Source organism: Microcaecilia unicolor, chromosome 1 (assembly GCF_901765095.1).
Source record: "Microcaecilia unicolor chromosome 1, aMicUni1.1, whole genome shotgun sequence".
NCBI lineage: Eukaryota > Metazoa > Chordata > Amphibia > Gymnophiona > Siphonopidae > Microcaecilia > Microcaecilia unicolor.
The window spans coordinates 166,856,362-166,875,930 of record NC_044031.1 but is presented as its reverse complement, the minus strand read 5'-3'; the positions used below and the strand labels follow the sequence as shown (position 1 = coordinate 166,875,930).

The 19,569-nt window shown below is 42.0% G+C and overlaps 1 protein-coding gene across 5 annotated transcripts in view; it reads right to left on the bottom strand.

Annotated features, from left to right (window-relative positions):
* The window catches only part of NFE2L3 (nuclear factor, erythroid 2 like 3), a 104,611-nt gene extending 86,406 nt beyond the window's left edge, over positions 1-18,205 (bottom strand). For all 5 annotated transcript variants that reach the window (XM_030202179.1, XM_030202170.1, XM_030202189.1 and 2 more), the window contains exon 1: positions 17,568-18,205. In XM_030202179.1, the coding sequence (XP_030058039.1) occupies positions 17,568-17,984 (417 nt within the window). In that variant the 5' untranslated portion in view covers positions 17,985-18,205. The remainder of the gene's footprint in view (positions 1-17,567) is intronic.
* Positions 18,206-19,569: the final 1,364 nt, after the last annotated feature.

The window sequence follows — 19,569 nt, the reverse complement described above, 5'->3', positions numbered from 1 at the left end:
GAACAAGTCCATAAACCACTACTAAATGGACTTGGGAAAAATCCACAATTCCAGGAATAACATGTATAGAATGTTTGTAAGTTTGGGAAGCTTGCCAGGTGCGCTTGGCCTGGATTGGCCACTGTCGTAGACAGGATGCTGGGCTCGATGGACCCTTGGTCTTTTCCCAGTGTGGCATTACTTATGTACTTATGAAATCAAAAACAAACACATCGCCTCCGTGGAAACCAGGCTGTGGAGTGCTGCAAGGATCACCATTATCACCTATCCTTTTCAATCTCATGATGACTCCACTAGCCAAGGCCTTAACCCATTTATCTACGCTGATGACGTTACACTATACATCCCCTACAAACATGATCTGGCAGAACTCACCAACGAAATCAAGCTCAGCTTAAACATCATGAACTCATGGGCAAACACATTTCAATTAAAACTCAACACAGAAAAAATACACTGTCTCATCATATCATCCCAATACAATACAGACAAACCCACAAACATTAACACCAGGATACACCCTCCCTGTCTCAGACAACCTGAAAATTCTTGGAGTGACAATCGACCGTAACCTATCACTAGAGACTCTAGCGAAGTCCACCATAAAGAAAATATTTTTATCAATGTGGAAACTTAAACACGTGAAACCATTCTTTCCGAGGGAAATATTCCGCAACCTGATACAGTGAATGGTACTAAGTCATGCTGACTACTGTAATAGAATCTATGCGGGATGCAAAGATCAAATCATAAAGAAACTTCAAACCGCAGCAGCCAGACTAATATTGGAAAAACATATTTTGAAAGCCCAACCACTACGAGAAAAACTGCATTGGCTACAAATCAACAAAACGTATCACTTTCAAAATCTGCACGACTGTTCACAAGATAATTTACGGTGAGACATCGGGATACATGACAGACCTCATCGACCTGCAAGCCAAAAACACCACAAAATCTACACGATCATACCTAAACCTCCACTACCCAAGCAACAAAGGACTCAAATACAAATCCATTTATGCAGCCAGCTTTTCCTATTTAAGCGCACAACTATGGAACGCACTGCCAAAAGCAGTAAAAACTACGCTCAACCATTTAGACTTCTGGAAAGCACTAAAGACAGACCTGTTCAAAAGAACATACCCCACCATCCCAACATAAAATACCTGGACACCTACGTCACAATGAAACCAAAGACCTTCATGAACATTACCTGACTCTTCCTCCCCTCTCCCTAAGACCCCCCCAATCCAACCTACCATACATGTACCTCATTCCACCACAATATCACTTTGTATTATTCACACAATGTATTTGTTCATACCGGAATCGGCTAACGCCGTTAACAGTAATATGTAAGCCACATTGAGCCTGCAAATAGGTGGGAAAATGTGGGATACAAATTTAACGAATAAATAAAATAAATAAGTGTATGTTTGTGTCCCTAATCATGCATCCAAAGGATATATAATCCTTTCAAGATAGGCAGTTAATCATTTAACTTATTAGTGGAACATACCCACAGAGGCACAGTATGATCACATTTTCAATATGGTAGTACCAGGGCCCAGCTAAGGAACAGGTTATTTTGAGAATCTTCACTGGACCAAACTTACTTTCATTATGCCATCACTATCCAGCTAGATAGGCAGAGGTGGAGGATAAAGGATTTATTATTATTGTAAACCCCCTGGTGGCAGAGCAAGGTATTACAATGATGGTACCAAATATGTCACAGTGTTTCCCCAAAATGACTCAACACCAACAAGGGAGTGTAACAATAAAAAAGAAAATATTTTTGTATTAGTTGAATTATATTTAAATGCTAATTACACACCATCGTTCCATCTACATTTGTCTAATGAATACATCTTCAATTATCCCCAACATTACAATTTCCATGCACTTTACCCACATATACATTTAATTTATACATGCCACCCTTTTTAACTTCAGTTTTATCACAATTTATTTATGTGGTGAATATGTTTCAATATACTTTTTCTTTTACCACAAGCACAATAATTAATTACATGTTACCTCATGTCAGCACAGCCTCTAGCATAAACAGACAAGGTTGTTTCTGGGTAACCCACAGTCCTTCCCTCACGTCAGAGTCACCCCTCAGTCACAAAATGTCTCTTCTTTTTCCTCTTCTTGAAATCGTACGTCTTTCTTTCCTTGCGTCTTCTTACATGCTTCTCCGCTTTACACTCTCTGGCTGGATCTCTCTGACTGAAGTCCAATTCCCCATCTGTACCTTTTCGTCTCACAGGCCAGGAAAACAGTTGCAGTTCTTGCTCCGCAACAGACTCTAGCTGCATCTCTGTCCATTTATCCTGGCCCCTTACTTCTCTTTGCTTTATTTCTTTAGTGTCTTTCCTGATCACAATTTTCCTCAATTTATTCTTATATTTATTTGCAGATTCTGGTAACTTTTTCTTCAGTACCGTTTCTTTTCTTTCTGAACTGACTGTCCATTCAATCTCTTCTGAATGTGCTGATTCACTTATTTCTGACCATATTAAATTTTCAGAACCATTTCTCTCAGGATTTATTTTCTTTACCTCATCAACATCTGCCTGGAGTTTTCTGTTTTCCACAAGGGGTTCCAAAATTTCCTGCTGCTCCAACATCTCCTCCTCCACCTGGAGCTCTTCCTCTTGCACAGGTTCCCTGTGTGGTTGTATCACCAGAGGATCCTCATTTACCACTTCTCCTTCTGGCAGCTCGACTTCATCAGAGTGAGAGAACAATATTGATTTAGGAAGTGTTCCTCCAACTCAGGAACTGAGGCTTTTTCATTTCCATTCCCCTCTGCAACTGCCCACTCTTCTTCAAACACCAGAACCTGTGACTCCACGTCCTGTTGAACAACCAAATTTTCCACACCTTCCTCCTTTTTCCTTCTTTCTTTCTCAACCAACTTTTCAAACGCCCTCTCAATCTTATGTAATTTCTCTTCCATCAGAACCTACTCCTCAGACAAGAGGGTCAGGACCTCAGTGGTCTGATAGACCTGGTACCACTGTGTTGGACTAGACCTGGGTTGCCGGAGCCTTTCAACTTCAGGGTTTGACTCATATTCCCACAGGCCTAGGTTGCTGCTTCTGGTTGCCATGGACCTCTGCATCCTCTCATGATGGAGGTCTTCCACTGCCCACTCAGTTCGGCAGTGTCGCCAGACATGACCTGCTTGACCACACTTGTAACATATGAGAGGCCTCTGGTCCTCTTGAAATGAGAACCTCCCAGCATTCTCACACCACTGTCCATGATGCCAACCTGCATTTTTTCTGAAGTATTCTTCTTCTTCCCAGTAATCATCTCTATTATAATCTGCTCCTCAATCCCAAAATCTTCTCTGTTTCTCCATTCTGTGGCTAGGAGTGAACTCAGACCCTCGGGGGACCTAAAAATTAGCCAGAAAGAACCCACTGATACACATTCCACAATACACTTTAAATTTACAGGCAAGGCCACTCCCAGGGTGTTAAGTGGGGTGATTTATCCTGTCCGTGACACCAATTGTAAACCCCCTGGTGGCAGAGCAAGGTATTACAATGATGGTACCAAATATGTCACAGTGTTTCCCCAAAATGACTCAACACCAACCAGGGAGTTTAACAATAAAAAAGAAAATATTTTTTTATTAGTTAAATTATATTTAAATGCTAATGAAATCTTACCAACTGGCAAATTTAACATATGTATTTCAATTAGAGGTTTGCAACACAAATCAGTTTAGAAACATTGGGAGCATTTTCAGATAAGTAGAAATATTAGTTACACAAATCATTTAAGTACATTCAATTTTGCAACACACTAGACTCTTCAAAGACTCCCCTCTCCTGTCCCTCAGACCCCTGGAGACCCCCAAGGATCCCAACATGTAAGTTTTCCTCTACTCTTTTTTTCTTCTTTTAGTTCTCTCTCACTTATAGTTCAGGTTTCCTTTACTATTTTCTCTTATGTGCTCTTTTTAAAATAGTTCCAGTCACTTAGCTGCTCTCTTTGTTTTCTCTCTCTGACTCTCTTGAACGGTGGGTGCCTTTTCTTTCAGGTGATGATCTCCAGCATCAACTTTCTTCCAGTCTTTCCCTAGTAACATGTTCTCACCAATAGAGCTCCCTCCCAACTGTCAGCCTGAGCTGTTTGTCACTCTCCTGAGAGTTCCATCAGCATGCGGAACACTCAGCGCATGCACACAGACCACTCAGTTTCACTGCACTGCTCACTGTCTCTACACCAGATCTAGAAGGAGCCAGGTAATCTTTTCAATTTTAACCCATAGGGTTACATTATTATTATTTTACATTTATATCCCACATTATCCCAAACAAACTCGGGTTCAATGTGGCTTACATGTGAAAATACAGTGCGACAGAATAACAGAATTCACTTATATCATGGGAGCAAGTACATGGATATTTCTAAAACATTTAATAAAGATGAGATTACCATATATACCCATCTGGGCATTTAAAAGTCTATCCTTTAATGATGCTGCAAGTTCAGAAATCATAGCCATAAGTATAGATAGCTATTCAAATATTATCACATGCATACATCAGAACAGGCATCCATACACACATTGCAAAAGTAAACAACAACTTCTACAAAGTACATCCAAAATTTTAATTTTCTAATTTCCATCTTCCAAAATTCCACACAGCAGATGTATAGATCAGCAGCACCCAAAGCAGTCCAAAGCAAGTGAAGTCAGAAACAACAGTTTATACCTAACCTATACCTCGTGTGACGTAACGTCGGCGAGGGCGAGACAAAGGCAGAGAAGGAAGCCAGACGGCAGCTTTGCTGATGTGCCTGCTGCTGCGTGCTGATGTAAGTTCACAGTGCTCGGGCCAGATGGAGGGGCAGCGGCGGCGACTCCGGGGGAGGGGGAGCGGTTCCAACGTCTGCAGTAGAGACTTCCCTCTCTGTCCCGCCCCCATCATCACGTATTGAAGCGGGGGCGGGGCAGAGAGGGAAGTCTCTACTGCGTATTTGCGAGTGAGTACGGTCACTCGCCGTTTATATGTTTGATTGTTCAACCGCCCTTAGGATTTACCTTTGGGTTTAAAATGCAGAACTGTGTGCATATAAGGACTGGATAAACGAATTGAAACAAAGTTTATAGCAAATGCCCTTAATATGTAATACTTGGTATCAATAATGAAACAGTGATGGAATATTCACATAGCAAGAACCCTGAACCAACATATTTATTTTCCATTGAACATAATTAACTTTGTGTGAACTTGGCGGCTAATAGTGTGCTGAACTGAACAATGCTGGCACATTTAGACTGACTCTGGACAGTTCTGCATGAAGGAAGCCCTACCTCATTATTCAATACATATCTGTGAAATAGTAGTAAAAAAAAAAAAAGCATTTTTATAATATACCACTGCAATCCATAAAACAAAAAGGAGCAAATTCCCACATGCCATCTTTTTCTTTGATGTAGGCACAGGAAAAAAAAAGGATGTTAAATGCTTCCAGTTTCAATCTAATGTGTTTTTTTTTAATTGTACTTATAAATAGTCCATATCCCTTCAGACAAATGACAAAATCATCAGTGTCCTTCTGAAACAGAAAAAGCTCAACACAGCAGATAGTAAGTACTTCAACTGACGTTAAATAAATTTCCTTTTTCAACCTACAAGGCAGTTTATTCCACTCAAGTGGTCCAGAGTGGAGGAGTGGCCTAGTGGTTAGGGTGGTGGACTCTGGTTCTGGGGAACTAAGGAACTGAGTTTGATTCCCACTTCAGGCACAGGCAGCTCCTTCTGACTCTGGGCAAGTCACTTAACCCTCCATTGTCCCATGTAAGCCGCATTGAGCCTGCCATGAGTGGGAAAGCGCAGGGTACAAATGTAACAAAAAAAACCACCCCTTTCTGTGCCCAATCCAGACGCAAATGACACAAGGCAGGTACAACAAGATTACCTACCACTTCTGACCACAATGGTCGTAATGGTACACACTACTGCACAGCATGTGGAAAATAAAAGGAACAGAATTGGTAGACAGCACAATGAATCAACATTAACAGCTTGAATTTAATACGATAAGCAATCAGCAACCATCGCAATCTCCTTAAATGAGCAGTAATGTGTTCGGACCTGGGAAGGCAATACAACAAACCTACTGCCAAGTTCTGGACAATTTGAAGCGATTGGACACTAGTAGCAGGCAACCCCAAGTAAACAATGTTGCAATAATTCAAGCCACTTAACACAAAATTCTAACAAAATACTTTCTAGGCAACAAAGTGCCACAGCCTACTCAACAGACGTAATTTAAAATAGGAATTCCATATCAACAACTGAATGAAACTAGTATCCGGTCATACCCCCAAGCTTCGTACTTAAGAGTGGAAACTTTCACAGGCCTCCCTAGTAACTCTTTCAGGCAGCACCACTGAGGAATCAGCAATGTCAGTAACATTCAACTTTAAACGTTTACAGTCAGCTATTCAAGAATACCATCAAAACAGCCTTCAACTTTGATATCACAACTGAATCAGACGCTGTCAGCAGAAAAAGAAAAAAAACCTGGATATCACCTGCTATTTCCAGTGATACAGGTGCTGCATCTACATCTCAGGAGATTAAACTGTCCATTCTCACTGAGCGTAGCGATGACGCCTCTTTCAGCAGCAGCAAGTTTTCCTCACCGAGTCTGGATGCCGAGTTCCTCTACCAAAGCCAATTCTCTGACTGCATCTGAGGTGGAAGCAGAACCAAATCACTCCTGGAGTGGTCCTTGGAGAAGCTGTGGGGGCCTGGCTTGTTAGTTGGAATGTCAGAAAAAAAGCAGTTAGGGAAGAGACTGCTGGCTCTAGTGAGGTCATCTTGACAGGGGAAATAGGCTTCTTCTAAAACAGTGAGCAGAGAGCTGCTTTGTGTATGTGGTCTTATGCAAATTCACTGCCCCTGACCTGTCAATCTGGATGCTCGTTCATAGAAGAGAGAGTGTCGTTGTCCCTATGTTCTTATTACAAGCACAAGAGGAGAGAGAAAGCAAACAGCTGGAAGATTTAAAAGTTCAATGTGGAATCCATGTTTTAACAGATTTGGGAATTTAAGAAGTGCAGCTAGTACTATACATAGGTGTTTGGATATTTTGAGGACTACTCAAAAAGATTAGGAAACTTGAAGTTAAAATTTCTCCAAATCTGTGTTAATATTGCCTTTGAACATGTTGGGGGGAGAGAGAGAGAGAGAGAGAAGAAGGGATCAGATAAAGATTCACAGATCTACCTTAAGTTTAGACTAATAGCATCTCACTTATTATATAGAGCCAAAAACTCCTTTTGTATAAAACTAATTTATAAATCCAAGCCTACAACCAGGATTGCTGAGCTTTGCCTCACACTCAAGGAGTGCCAGGACCGCCAGGACCAACATAATCATCACTGTGGGGACCAGGAGTTGCACTCCTGCTCACGGGGTTCCCCCGATTATGTATATTTATGTTTTTTTCAAGCATTTATATACCGCCTTTCAAAAAACAGTCAAAGCGGATTACAATCTCAAACAGAAAGGAACTACAATAACAGACAGGACAGTAGAGAGAGAGAGAAAAAAAAGTAGATGTCGTCTGAATTCGTACTATTATCAGTATACCTGTGGTACTGCTGGAGTGATTCATTTGTTCCTTCCCCCTGCCTTAATTACAGAGATTCTGTGTAGAAGTACTGAAACTACCTGCTGACTACCAAGTTTGTTGAGATCTTGAAGGAGAAGGGGCTCTGGCATGGTGAAGGGTGGTTTGGGGGTCTCAGCCCCTTTCAAAGGGGAGAGTGATGTTACTCAAGCAACGTAAGATATGGACAGTAAAGTTATGAAATTGTTTGGGGGGGGGTCTCATTTGTTTTTCAGATATTTCCAGAGTCTCACAGAAAGACAAATATTTTCTGGAGTAGAGGGTGGTTTCCTTGGGGGCAATTTCTCCAAATCAGTTATTTTTGCGCATATTTCCTGTGAGGCCTTTTTTGTGTTGCATTTTCCATTTGTGTGTGTTGTGAATTATGCTAATGTTAAATATATTTCTTATGATTTCATTCAACTCAAGAATTTCCTGGATAAGAAATTTGTTTCTGAGTTCTCCTCCTTATGTTTCGGGGGGAGTTCTGCACAGTTTATTCGTACTGTTTTTGCCCACCATAAGGCCTGAAATCCCCCTCCTGCCTCTTCCCTCCTCAGGCTCCAGCCTCTCCAGTTCCATTACTTCAACTGCTGTTCTCTCTCCCTCTAACTCCCAGCAGGACCCTAATTCTGTCTGCTTCCAAAAAGTGTTCTTCTGCATGCAATAACCCCACCCTTCCCCATGGCACACACACACAGCCGCAGAATCTCGTGTCCCCTTGCAGTTGCATCAAAGGAATCTCAGAGAACAAACTGCTCCACAGGATTTGTGGAGGGGGCACTGCTGCAAGCTACTGCCTTTCAAAGTGAGCCCATGGATAATCAGGAAAAACAGAAAACAGGGTTTTGTACACATGAAGAATAGAATGCATCCCTGTAAGCACTGGCATGCCCTTCGGATACCCTGTCTTATTTACGAATGACATTATCATCACAATAGCACACACACTCATAATGACATTTGTTCTGGAATGAAAAAAAAGAGAAAACAAGTTTTCTGGCTGCCCATCCCTTTTATACACAGGGCCTAATTTCTGGGGGTACAGACTGGAACACAGAGTCCAGAGCAGGTAGGGTGTTCTGTTCCAGCCCCTCCCTTCTAGCAAGCCTCTAGGGAGAGGAGATAAACCTAGAGCAGAGCACAGAATAGTCACTCTGCTCCCTAATCCAGCCCCTGGCTTGCCCACTCTCTGATCTCCACAGTTCATTTCCTTTCTGCATACAAATTAAGCCCTGGTTATATATCAAACTAAAACCAAAACAGTCTTTCAGCTTTGCCTGGGGATGAGTCATAACAAGCTAGACCTTTCAGGTATTACAGTGCCTCTCTCCCAAATGCCTCACACAATGTGTTATTTCACATTTCTAATCACTACACAAAAGTTCACCTGACTACATTTTATATTTTAAATCTGTGTTCAATTTGGTGAAAGCCAAATACTTCTTTAAAGCATGCTGAATGAGACAGGCAAGTAGCAGCAGATCTTTGACATTTACAGCCAGGGCTGTGGAGACGGAAACAATTTTGGACTCCATCTTCAAAATAAAAACTTATAAAATGATAAATTTAACCATTTATTATAAATGTTCTATTTACATATTTTTGTCCCGTTAAAGCCTAATGTCTATTCACTTTTTCCAGAGTCATTAATCAGTAGGAATTCACCAACCCGATGCAACACTGCGACAGAACAGTGTGTTTTAAGCCTGTAAAATGTATTAGCTTTTTTCCTGTTTTAATTACATCCTGAAGTGTATTTCTTCTATTTGGTCAGGAGGTGGTGTTTCTTTGCTGTAAAGCTGTTACAGGAAATTGAATGTTCTTTTTCTTTAACACAAGCAGGAAGCAAGAAGCAGTATACTTTTAAAACTTGTTGACTGGGCTCTGATTGGCCTGGAGTTTGAAAAATTACCCAGTAATGCTGGCTGTTGCTTCAGTCTTAGCCCGGGAGAAAAGAGAGACAGATCTCTTTGCTCAGGCTCGGTGAATTACATGTCCTGATCTCCCCAGGTATTTTTTAAGAAGTATACAAATCTCTAATATTATAATTGATCCATATTTCAGTTACCTGTTATTGCTTGCTGATTGCACTTTTTCTTTTTGTTCATTGTTCCAGTGTGACAATAAACTTGTTTAGTTTGTTGACGCTGTCTAGACTGATAAAGAATCCTGGTGGTTTGTGTGTTGGGTCTGTGAGTGCTTTCTGGGAACTGTGGGACCAATGGGAGTGTGGCCCCAGTAACCTAGAAATCACTGGGGATAATTTGAGCAGGAGACACTTCCAGCGGTGCTTGTGACATAGTCAATGGGAGAAGGGTGCTAGTGTATAGCACAAGCAGCAGGTGCAGATGGACCTGACCAGTGCTGGGGATAGACCCTCCAAGTGGCCACGGGTTAACCCCTGGCGGGTGGCTAGATATTTCATGACAAACAGCTCTCTGACTGGTTGATGGCTGGTATTTAAGACCATCACCTACCTCAGTCAGTCATTAGCTTCTTCAGCATGTAATTGAAAAGAAGGGATGGAGACATATTTGGAACTTTGACTATTTTTTAAAAATATAAATTCATAATGTCAAAGAAGCTTCCCATGAAGTCAGCTGTAGTTGAGCATTTCACCATAATTCAAGATAGAAAATACTGTGTGTGCCAGTCTATGACACAGGACCCAGATGAAGACAAATGCTGCGATACCAATCAGCACATTCAGGCAGTGATAAAAATACTCCTCCAAGAGCTTCCAATCTCAAAAGACATTTACAACACTTTCATCCAGAAGTATTCAAAGCTGTGAGAAAGACAGCAAAAGCAAGAAACCAATGCCCAGTTCTTCCAGCCACGCAAAGGACCAGAAAACTTTCAGACATCAGTTACAAGATATTTTTTCAGTGACAAATTTTGATGGCAGATACATTTAAAAAACATATACAACTTATAAAGGATAGTGTGCCTCTACAATTTTCACAACCAGCTTTTATTGACCTGAATGGAGAAATGGCCCGCAAACTTAGCGTTCCTCTGGAAAGAGATAGTGCTAGAAAAATGGTGTGTAAAGAAACCCTTAACCAAAAGGAAGAACTTTAAAAAAAAAAAAAAAAAGTCTCAAGGGGTGCTTTGTATTTCTTAAAATAGATGCCTGCACACGCCACAGAGTGAACTACTTTGCCATTAATGCCCAATTTGTTTGCAAACAGGAATGAAACAGTTACCAAGACACTGGCAGTAAAAGCCACAAAAAAGCTCATCACACCACTGAGTTTCTCCAGTTCTTGGTGAAAAAAGTTCTGCAACATTATGAACTTAAAGACCAAGTTCTCTGTACATGCTTCAAACATGCTAAACACAATTAAACTAATGAATGCAGACAATGAAAACGAACAACAGCTAGAAGAACATTTCAGAAATATAGGAATGTTTGGAATTGAAGAGCACGGACCTGCAACTGATGAACAAGCTGAACTTGCTATAGAACGAAATGATCTTTTAGATGAGCGTGTTGTAGCTGCCTCAAAACTCTCCCAAATTCACCACATGCGCTGCGTTGTGAACACACTGCAGCTGGACATAAGAGACAGTCTGCAAGAAGGACGTGCTGCTACTCCGACGGGCAAGGTGAAGAAAAGTAGTTATCACTACATTTTGAAGAGACAAGCCAAAAAAGGGGCAATTATTGATCAAGTCATGTGCTGGGGCTGTACCTACCTAATGATTCAGCACTTGCTTGATCTGAAAGCCTCTTGTGGATATGGCCAACCCTCAAGTGATGCTAGATGAAAGCCAGTGGGCACAGGTGACAGACTTGAAAGAGTTGCTTCGTCATTTACAGTGATTAAAAATTACAAGATGAAGATTTAACTCCAGGTATATTCTTGAAGAAGTGGAAAAACCTGATGTTTCACCTGTCCCTAAAAGAAGAGCTAATTGCAGATGGCATTTCTGCTTCAAAGAAAAGAAGGGAGGTACAATTATTAGAAACTAAGATTCTTAAGGCAGCTGTTTATGTAAACCCAATGCACCAGATTCTTCTAGATGATGAACAGCCGACTAAAGGGAAAGGTGCTCATGTTCCAGCTACTAAACTTGCTGTCTAAGCCCTTTCCAGCCCATCCTAAACCAGATTGCCATATATGAGACTAGAATCTAGCCTGACCCGAGTGCAAAAATGACAGCCCTCTAACAATGGTCAGCTGTCACACTGCTGAATGTTTTACTTATTTATTTGTAGCATTTGTATCCCACATTTTCCCATCAATTTGCAGGTTCCATGATCTTCCCCAAGTTTGCTTCTTTTAAAGACGTGAGGGCCCAATCAGAGGAAACACTAACATGTAAAGGGCCACTGTTCCAAATAAAGACTACGATTGCTCTCACAGACCAAATAAAGTTGATAGCCCTGGATTCTAACATACGAAACGGTCAGCAAACATCACCGGTCAGCAAACATCACAATTCCATCACTCTGAGTCCCGCAATAGGCCTTCCAAGACTTTTCACTGTTTCTGGTAATGCTTATTCTACCGCCTTTCGCAGAATCAACAGCTAACAATAAAATAAATCCGAGTAACAGAACACAATGAATGACATGCACCTGTATCACAACAAACACAGAGACAACAATAACCTCCCAATATTAAAGAACTGGAAATGCATATTAGAGCAGTCCACAATCAGTAAAATCAAGCCTTCACCAATTTACAGCTTGAGAGATTTTTGTCTACTCTGAAGGAAATTCAATAAACTGCACCAAAATAATTCCACACTAAGCACTATTCTATGAAGGGCATCTGCCTTATATTCAACAGCATTTAGCACGGATCCCATATCTAACTTTTGGGCACCAGACTTCAGACCGCTAAAACCTGGTGTAAATGCTGGCACCCAAGTTAGGTGAAGTTAGGCAACATTTTGTAATTTTGCACGCAGCTTTTTGGAATTACCCTGACATGCCTACGGCCACGCCCCTTTTTGAGATATGCACCATTGGAGTTAGGCACTGTGCCTTATGGAACAGTGTGCCTCCAGATACGGGCACACATTTTAATGAGTGCCATTAAACACCAGAAATTGGTTGTTAGTACCCAATTATTGATGGCTTGGAGCTCATTTGTGCTTGCATGTCAGAAGCATGCCTGAAGTTGGGTGACCAACACTGGAGTGCCTTATATAGAATCCAGGGGTTTGTGTCTCTTTGGGGGGAGGTGGGGGGTGTAGCTGCTATGGTCTTTACAGAGCACTGAATTGAGGGCAATGGTAGATAAACTGACCAAGATTTCATGGGATTCTTTCATACTGACAACATGCATTATAGCACTTGAGAGATCAGAGTCCCTGGTTGACAAAATAAAATGATAATTTATAGAACTCAATGAGAAAGAAGAGCAGAACTGGTGTACTTTAGACCAGAAGCGTAGCCAGGTTTGATGGAAAGGGGGAGCAGACCTTTTGTAAAATATGCGCTAATGCGAGGCTACAAGCCCAATCTGCATAGGCGCCATTTCATTTAAAATCCGTTTGGGGGAGCAGCTGGTCCCCTTGCATCCCCCCCTCCCATAGCTATTCCTCTGTTTTAGAAGAGACATGCTAGTTAAAGCCACAGCAACTGAAAGGAAATGTGGACTAAACACTATTGGGCACTTTCTGGTGGAAATCTCCACAATGCCTTTACCAAATACATTTCCTCTATTGCTTTAAAGCTAGACATTCATGCCAATGAAGGAAAAATCAGCAGACACCTGAATCGATTTAATTCAATCTGACTTCAAAGAGGTACTGCTATCCTGCAGAATCTGCTCCTACCGTGATCTGGCTAGTTTCAAGCCCGAGAGTAAAACTGCACTCAGTGGAACTCAATGGAAATATTTTTTAAAACTTGACATTTAAGTTTGCGTAGTTATACTGCCCAACCAATGGGACTACAGGGCCTCGGCCCAGCAATAACCAAGACAGTAAGAGACTCAAGAGATCCAGAAGCATAAGAACTGCCATACCCATCCCGTACCATGTAACTGAGTTTCAGCTGCATATTGTGGCATTATTGCACTGGTCTCATGAGACTTGAGACCCTGAGACCAGCACAGGGATTCCTGCACTACACGGCGCAGAGAAAGAAGCTGTTCAGGTGGTGGCAGTCCCAAGCTGTGCTATAATCAGTACAATGACATGAATTTATCCCGAGAGAAATTAATCCGTACAAACAAGTCTTCCTTGTTGAGACATAATCAACACTAGCGGTCAAGATAAACAAATATGCCCTGTACATTGATTTTTAGCCTCTATTCAATAGACCAAAAACGTGTGCATGTGTTGTGGTTTGTGTTAAGTGTATATGCCCTTCTTATGACCTTGGAAAGGCTAGACCAATCTTCCAAGTTTATTTCATACTTTTTATCCCGCTCTAAGGCAGTGCCATCTAGGTGGTTTACATTCTAAAATATATAAAACCAGTGAAAGAGGAGTGTGTAGTAAAGACATCACTGTGGGGGGGGGGGGGGGGGGGGGGGGGGAGGGTAGAGCTACAATATTTAATAGAAAGCAGGGGAGGAGAATACACATAAGGGAACACTCCGCAGGACACAAATAAGTCAGAGCCCTATGTAAAAGCATATTAAAAAAGTCTATTTTTAATTGAGTTAAAGATGTCTGAAGACACAAATGAGATGGGAGTAAATTCCATAAAAGTAGACCTTGTACTGAAAAAAAAATACAATCCCTGATATGATCACGCAGTATTTCTTTATAAGTAGACATGCGCAGACAATTTTGATTAATTGATCGAAGAGTACGGGTGGGGACACAGCAAATTAAATGGCAATTAAGATAAGGGGGTTCTTCTGTTTGTAAGGTTTTAAATATCAAAAGAAGAAGTTTGTAAATAATTTGTTTCTGTATAGGCAGCCAATGAGCTGCTTTCATATAGAATGTAATATGATCAAATCTATCTATCTGGTATATCGGTCATAGATAGGGCAGCATTTTGTAGTAGTTGTAAACATTTAAGTTCTTTTACTCTAATCCCTTTATAAAGAGAATTATAATAGTCTAACTTGGAAATCACCCTGGAGTGGACCAGTATTTCGAGGGCTGAGGGTTCGAGCAATGGTCATATGGATCTAATTAATCATCATAACATATAAAATGTCTGACAAACCACCTGGCTAATTTGTTGTCTAAAGGAAAGAGTGTCATCTATAATTACCCCAAGAATGCGCATGGAATACAATACAGGAACTTGATTATGACATAGAATAATGGGTGAGCATGAAGTTTGAATTGAATGATTAGTGAAAAGTAATACTGTAGATTTTAGCAGTTTAGTATCAATTTATTCATTTGAAAGCAATCTGTCAATTGGGATAGTTTGTTAAGAGCAGCAATTTCAGTAGCATCAAAGTGGTTAAGGGTACAAAGCAGCCAAATATCATCAGAATAAGCAAAAGTAGTAAAATTAAGAGACTGTGCTAGAGAAAAGTGGAGAGAGAGTATTGATCCTTCTGGCGTGATGATGCCATTTTCTCTCTGTCTTTCAATCCGACTGTCTCAGTTGACATTTCTGTGCTCTACGATTTGTGGTGTACCAATGGATTGGAACAGTGTTTTGCAGATTTAATAACCTATTTAATAATGCTGTTGAGTTGTAAGATGTTTGCAAGGATGTAGTCCACTGAGTAGTCTGACCTGCATCAAACTTTGGGGGGAGGTAGGTTCTTGGAGAGGAGCGGGGGGAAAGCAGAAATGATACATGACTTTTCTATTTTTCGATGTTGGTGATTTGTTGAGTTCAGGAAAAGTAGTAATTTTCTCCTATGAAACAAACTCTGAAACAGATGCTTCTAACTATACCGAACTGTGGGACTGATGCCGTAAAGTGCGTTAGCTCTGCACATCGGTAGATTTGGCTTTTGTTTAAGATTTTGTGTGTTGCCCTGTACAGATGAGTTTTGTGCTGTACTTAGCTGTGTGCGTTGCCTCCATTACACATTACTGCATTGCACATTTAAATCCATGCAACAAAGCTATTAGCTAATCTGCACAGAAAACATAAAAGGCCAAGTGCACTGCAGAGGCTTTTAACACAAAGCCTGAGGAGGTGAAAATCCTTAGCTTGTTCTTCAGTGGCAGCAGTAGTAAGGATTTCATGATCTTTACAATGTGAATTATCTTGTTGGGCAGACTGGATGGCCCGTGCAGATCTTTTTCTGCCGTCATCTACTATGTTTTCCCTTTACTACTTCCAGTATAAGGACTTGTCTTTAAAAGAGAAAAAAAAGGAGTAGAGGGGAAGGGGACTGAAGAAAAAAATGACAGACTTCTGACAAATGGGTATCGGCACTCAGAATGCATAAGCACACTTCCACGTGTACAATGAATGCCATTGTTTCTATATATGATATTTTATTCATAGAATAGCATTCCAGTACATGCATGAATGTATACACATTCAATCTGACAAGTGCTGATACAATGTGTGCATGACTGTTTTACTGTTTTCAATAGTGCAGACCTGTGCTAACATGGCAGAGCACACCTGAAGCATGTGACCACACATTTTTTGCACTTAGCCTATTTGCATAAAGCACTAGGAACCACAATTTTGGAGTTAGAGCCAGGCACTAAAGCTCAGAGCACCATCCCCTTAGCCAAGGTGACTGTATGTGGAGGTATGTCACTGGGGGAATAGACTTTTCAGAGTTGGTGAATGGTACAGGAGGGGAATACAGCCGACGCCTACTACTAATCATTTCTATAGTGCTACTAGACATACGCAGCACTGTACACATTATAGGGCTCATAAACTAAGTTTTTGTACCTGAGGCAGTGGAGGGTTAGGTGACTTGCCCAAGGTCACAAGGAGCTTCTGTGGGAATTGAACCCAGGTTGCCAGGATCAAAGCCTGCTGCACTAACCATTAGGCTACCCCTCCCTCCTCAACATTGGGTCTCATTGCAAGTAAGCTGCCAACCTATTCTAGCCTCCTGGATCCAAAAGTGAAGAAAAGCTTGAAGTGAAAAAGTGTTCAAAGCTGAAGCTTTTCAAAGCACATAATAATCGTCAATATCAGAAAAATATTGGCTCCATTTGACTCTTACTGTGATAATTTGTGACGTTATCATTTCTTCTCTGTATTGCATTGCTCCTGTTCGGTTTTTCTCGTTTGTTACTTATAATTCATGTTATGGACTTTTTTTTTGTAATGCTTTTACATTGTTTCATGAAAATTCAATAAAGAAACATTTTTAAAAAACCAAACAGGTTCTTAACAAGATGTCTCCTAAACACCTAATCAGAGCTGTAAATTGTGGGTATAAAAATATAAACAAAATATGTGAAATTGTCCTAGGTGTGGTCAAACAAAGGAGGCCCACAACCTGGTTGGCATGCTGGTGAATACTGTTTTGTTTTCTACAGGAAGTGAAACAGAAAAGCATTCACACTTAAACCACACACAGGACTATTTTACTTATTTTTTTTTTCCCTTCCCATCTGCACAAACATGTATCCATCGCCTACCGCATGAATTGAGGGAAGCCTGATATTGAGGGGCCTGACATTAGGAAGGTTTTCTTGTTTCCTTCCTTCCGCCCGCATGTAGGGGTAAAGCACACTAAGGCTGTGCTTTCCCCACGTGCTTCCTCAATGAGGAAATAATCAGATTTCCAAGCAGTGTAACTTTACAGCCCAGAATTGAAGCCCGGCTTATTCTAACTCGTTTGCTTTCTCGATCCCTCTTCCTCCTCCTCCTCCTCCGGCAGCACCTCGCCCACGTCCGATCGCATTAACACCGGGACGGTGTAAAAGCCAGATCTGCGGGATCCTCCGGATCTAAAGGATCCCGCTGTATCCGGTTTTTACACCGTCCCCATTAACACCCTCTTCTGCACCACCATGCAGTGTGAATTTCGGGTATTTACCTCTTTGGAACTGTTTCTTCCCTCGGCCGTCGGCTCCTCCTGCAGCTCGCTAGAGATGTCGCTGCTGCTGCTGCTGTTGCTGCTTTGAGCAGCGGTACCTTGATCCTGGGCAGCCTGCAGTAGCCAGGCGTGCAGCTCAGTCCTGCGGACGGGGGCACCGCCCAGGGCCCGCACCTCGTGAAGCAGCCGCCGCGCCACCCCCTCAGACAGGTGAGGGCACTTGGGGTGCAGGCTAGCACCCCCGGCCGTGTCCCACAGACTGTGGAAGGGGATCTGGGAATACGCGGAGCTGCTCCCCAGGATGATCTCCCGGATCGGGGGCAGGTAGGAGTCGAAATCCAGCCGGACGCCGACCAGACTCAGGAGGATGGTGAACTGCAGCAGCCCTTCTGTCAAATACTTCTTCAAATCCTTCATTTTACTGTAACCGCACTGCACGCAGCAAACTTCCCCCCCTCTCAGCTCTGCCACCCTCCTCCTCCTCCCCAACCAGACCGGACACCGAGGAGGAGAAAGCAACTGCACTGCACCGGCCACAAAAACACAACAATTATCCAGGTGGGCGCTGCCGCTGCCCAGGAGATCCGTAGCCAGACAAGAGGAGGAGCTGCAGAGAAAAGTGGATGATCAACCCTGGAGGCTGGAGCCGCCCGGCACTGTAGGAGGAGGGGCGGGGAGGGTATTGCCCCACCTCCAGATGCTTTCGTGCCCCACCCACTTCACTGTCCTCCCTACCCCAGCTTCCGTCCCCCTCTCCGACTTCCTGCCCTGTCTGCCCCGTCTGCTTTCAGCTACGCCCACTGCCCTTCCCAATCTCTTCTGCCCCGCCCATCGACACCAATGCTCGGACGCAGAGTCGGGCTTTGTGCTGTGAACGCATGCTTCTGTTCCTCTCTTCTTTCCACAGCCCAGATCGGTTACATGTATAAGATTCGCATCATAAGGAGCTGGTGACTCACTTGTCTGGGGAGGAAGATGCAGAGTAGAGGGAAGGGTGGTCCTTTGCTGCACAGATTTCCTCTCTTTTATCCTCACACTTAATGTTTGTCCTCTCTCTCTATTTTTTAAGTTACCATATTTTTGGTGTGCAAATTTAGGACAGCTCAGCTGGTTGGGGTAGGGTGGGGTTCCTCTGAAAATATTCCAATCCTTTCATATCTTTCATTCTTTACTTTCTTGTTGACTGGTATGTCCTATTCCTGCACAGAGGGACATTAATTATACATTTTATAAAAGCCAAATCAGTTGGCAAAATCCAACTATAAACACTATTCCCCAGACTCTATATATCATGCTGAGATTTCTGTGTGGAAGTTGAAGCGTATTCCGTAACAATGTGCATAACCTAATTGGTTAACATGCCAATTAGTGTTGATAATTGTCAATTAACAAGCAATTATTGACACTAATTGGCATTAATTAGAATTTAAATGCACAGAACTGTCCATGCACATTCTATAACATGCTATGCGAAAATTCTAAGTGACATAGTTGAAAAGTGGGCATAGCCATGGGCGGGTCACGGGCATTTCTAGAATATATGCATGTCATTATAAAATACACCCGGTCCACTCCTAATTTGGGCATCGGACTTACAGCAGGTTTTACTTGGTGTAACTGCCCGTGACTAAATTTAGTCACGTGGACTGGCACTCAGAGTATTCTATAAACTGGAAATTTAGGCTTATTCTATAAAGTACGCCTAAATTAAGGTATACTTTATAGAATGCACTTAGGCAAATTTCATTTCAGCACCAAATTTTTAGACATGATATGTAGAATCTAGTCCTGTATGCTGAAAACACAGAGACAGATCTGGATGGGCTGGAGTGGGCTTCAATGGCAACTCCAGTAGTTGGGAAAGAAGGGCAGTCATGGACAGACTTATATGGTCTGTGTCTTGAAAATGGCAAAAATGGATCAGGATGTATATTTTATTCTATCTTGTTGGGCAGACTGGATAGATCATGCAGGTTTTACCTGCTGTCATTTACTATGCAAT